A 1,696-nucleotide genomic window follows, 5' to 3' on the forward strand; every position below is an offset into this window, starting at 1 on the left:
GATTCCAGAATGAGCCTGGAGGGCAGGCTGAAGTGGGGCAGCCATGATAAGCGTGGGTTGTTTCCTCCCCAGTTGAGAGGCCCAGTGACCAGAAGGAGTGCAAACCCCCCTCTTGGCCCCAGCGGCTCTTCAGGCTGGGCTCTTATAAGGATGACTAACCACTCCACCCACCATTCAGCATGTGTCCACCACCCATCCAGTTTCAGAGCAACACAGGAAGCCCCCTTGCATGTCCTGGTCACCCCCTTGGCCCCTCCAGACCAACAAGGCTGGCAGTCCTGTCCTGCCATGATCCCACTTGGGTGCCAATGTCCACAGGCAAGCTTGGGACAGCTGCAGGTCAGTCATGCCCCACCTTTGGGCATAGGCACTGTGTTGTGGCCCATTGTACCTCACGGGGTTGTTGTGCAGATGGACTGGAGAGGAAGGGGTTTCGATTAGCCACCTTGGATTCATCAAATGAAAAAAAACAACAACAAAATGGGAAAAATACCTAAGGATTTTCACTTGCACTTTGCAGATACAGAACGTTGCCTGAAGTGTCCAGAAGATCAGCATCCAAACAAGTCCAGGGATCAGTGCATCCCCAAGGACATCACCTTCCTGTCCTTTGAAGAACATCTGGGGATCATCCTGGCTGCCTTTGCCCTCACCTTGTCCTTAACCACAGGCCTTGTGCTAGGAATCTTTGTTAAATTCCTAGAGACCCCAATCGTCAAAGCCAACAACCGGGACCTTTCCTACATCCTCCTCGTCTCCCTTCTGCTCTCCTTCTCGTCCTCCTTCCTCTTCATTGGACAACCAAGGGAAGTGACCTGCCTCCTCCAACAAGCAGCCTTCAACATCATCTTCTCAGTGGCTGTCTCTTCACTCTTGGCCAAAACCATCACTGTGGTGCTGGCCTTTCTGGCCACCAAGCCAGGCAACAGGGTTAGAGGATGGCTGGGGAAGAGCTTGGCCAACTCCATTGTCATCTCCTGCTCCAGTATCCAAGTTGTCATTTGCACCATCTGGCTAGCCACCTCTCCACCTTTCCCTGACTCTGACATGCACTCCCAGGATGGGCAGATCATTCTGCAGTGCAGAGAAGGCTCTGTGGCCATGTTCTATGCTGCCCTTTGCTACATGGTCTTCCTGGCTGCCGTCTGCTTCATGGTGGCCTTCCTTGCCAGGAAGCTGCCTGGGGCCTTCAACGAGGCCAAGCTGATCACCTTCAGCATGCTGGTCTTCTGCAGCGTCTGGGTGTCCTTTGTGCCCGCCTACCTGAGCTCCAGGGGCAAGTACATGGTGGCCGTGCAGGTGTTCTCCATCTTGGCCTCCAGTGCTGGCCTGCTGGGCTGCATCTTCCTCCCCAAGTGCTACATTATTCTAGTGAGGCCTGACCTGAACATGAAGGGGCATCTCACCATGAAAACGAAAGATGACACCTGATCGGTATCCAGATGGTCTTCAGAGGCTTCTCTGCATATTGATCGGGACTCGAAACCAATAGCGAGGACAAAAAAAAAAAAAAAAAATAACTAGGTTCTTAGGGAAGATTGAATTTTCTTTATCCTCCCAAATTGATTAATAGAACATTCAGGACTCCTGAAGTTTTTTATGGGAGCTGTTACCAGATAGAGTGACAAGCATCTACAAAGTTCCAGATCATACACAGCACACTTTTATAATCCTCCCTTCACATACACCAAATATA

The 1,696-nt window shown here is 51.4% G+C and overlaps 1 protein-coding gene across 1 annotated transcript; it reads left to right on the top strand.

The window, feature by feature from the left end:
* The first annotated feature begins 480 nt into the window (after positions 1–480).
* Positions 481–1,431, top strand: LOC123023887 (vomeronasal type-2 receptor 26-like). The gene has a single exon (XM_044431021.1). The coding sequence runs from the start codon at positions 481–483 to the stop codon at positions 1,429–1,431; it is 951 nt and encodes a 316-aa protein (XP_044286956.1).
* The last annotated feature ends 265 nt before the right edge of the window (positions 1,432–1,696 follow it).

This window comes from Varanus komodoensis, unplaced genomic scaffold (assembly GCF_004798865.1).
Source record: "Varanus komodoensis strain SLA01 unplaced genomic scaffold, ASM479886v1 scaffold211, whole genome shotgun sequence".
Lineage (NCBI taxonomy): Eukaryota > Metazoa > Chordata > Lepidosauria > Squamata > Varanidae > Varanus > Varanus komodoensis.

What these genes read in the sequence shown, in the direction of transcription:
- LOC123023887 (XM_044431021.1), top strand. Translation starts at nt 481, where the DNA reads ATGGGAAAAATACCTAAGGATTTTCACTTGCACTTTGCAGATACAGAA.